The sequence below is a fragment of the Octopus bimaculoides genome, chromosome 2 (genome assembly GCF_001194135.2).
Source record: "Octopus bimaculoides isolate UCB-OBI-ISO-001 chromosome 2, ASM119413v2, whole genome shotgun sequence".
In the NCBI taxonomy this organism is placed as follows: Eukaryota; Metazoa; Mollusca; class Cephalopoda; order Octopoda; family Octopodidae; genus Octopus; species Octopus bimaculoides.
The window spans coordinates 91,820,354-91,821,481 of record NC_068982.1 but is presented as its reverse complement, the minus strand read 5'-3'; the positions used below and the strand labels follow the sequence as shown (position 1 = coordinate 91,821,481).

Here is a 1,128-nt window from a genome sequence, read left to right as displayed (position 1 = left end):
ACGATCCACGGAACGTGCTCTTGCAAGGGCGGTGTAGATAGTGATGAGGGGATATCCAGGTAGGATGAAGTGGCGAGCCACCAGTTGAGTGAGACTGAGTCTCAAAGTCATGGTCGTCACTACAGAGCCTGCGTAGACGGAGGAATTGGAAATAGGGGATGGAAAGCTTGGTGTGTTTAGGGTGGGAGGAGGAGAAGTTGAGGTATGAGTGAGTCTGCGTGTTTGTAGTGGATGGAGGTGGTGAGAGTGGAGTGATGAATGCGGACCGAAATGTCAAGAAAAGAGGCAGAGGTGTCAGAGATAGTGCGATGTTTACATCATTTTAAAGTTTGAACATTTATCTATTTTTCTACATAATCGCCATTTCAAAGGCGTTTTCGTAGGCGCTGTGGCAGTTTTTGTATGCCCATGTCATACCAGCTCACCGCCATGTCGTTGAGGAAGCATTGAACTTCATCTCTCACCTCGTCGTCGTTGCTGAAGCTCATTCCGGCCAAATATTCTTTCAACTGGGTGCCAAGTCTGGACTATAAGGTGGGTGGCTGATGATGTCCAATTTATGGTCTTCGTTGCTGTTTATGTTCTTCTGTGAGCATTCACAGGAACCATTTTGCGCACACCTTCCGATATTGTAACCTTTCACTCAAAATCCTGTGAATGGTGTTTCGGGAAACCTCAGGAACCAAAATGCGGAGATGATCCAGCGTGATTTCCATGCAGGATTTACTCAACCATTGTGACTGTTTCGTCGGAAATTGATGGTTGTCCACTTCTTTCATCATCATGAATTTCAGTACGACCAGCTTCAAACTCTCTACACCACTTGTGGACGTTTTTGACAACCATGCACGACTCGCCATTCACATCTGTTAACTGGTGATGAATTTCAATCGGTTTGATGCCTTTTGCGTTCAAAAACCAAATAACTGCGCGAACTTCACACTTGGTAGTAGTGTCAATCAGTAGCTCCATCAGATACAACTGCCAAGCCAAAACTGAGCATGACAGCGAGGCGCGCGCAGGCACACGCACAACAAACACAACAGTGTTGCCAATAGCTGCACGCACAGTTTCCCTGCATCCCCAACACTTCGGAGACCTTACTTTTGGGATTACCCTCGTATATAT

At 46.5% G+C, this 1,128-nt stretch overlaps 1 protein-coding gene across 1 annotated transcript in view; it reads right to left on the bottom strand.

Annotated features, from left to right (window-relative positions):
• Positions 1-972, bottom strand: part of LOC128247069 (uncharacterized) — a 22,465-nt gene extending 21,493 nt beyond the window's left edge. The window contains exon 1 of the mRNA XM_052965860.1: positions 728-972. Coding sequence (XP_052821820.1) covers positions 728-972 — 245 coding nt within the window. The remainder of the gene's footprint in view (positions 1-727) is intronic.
• Positions 973-1,128: the final 156 nt, after the last annotated feature.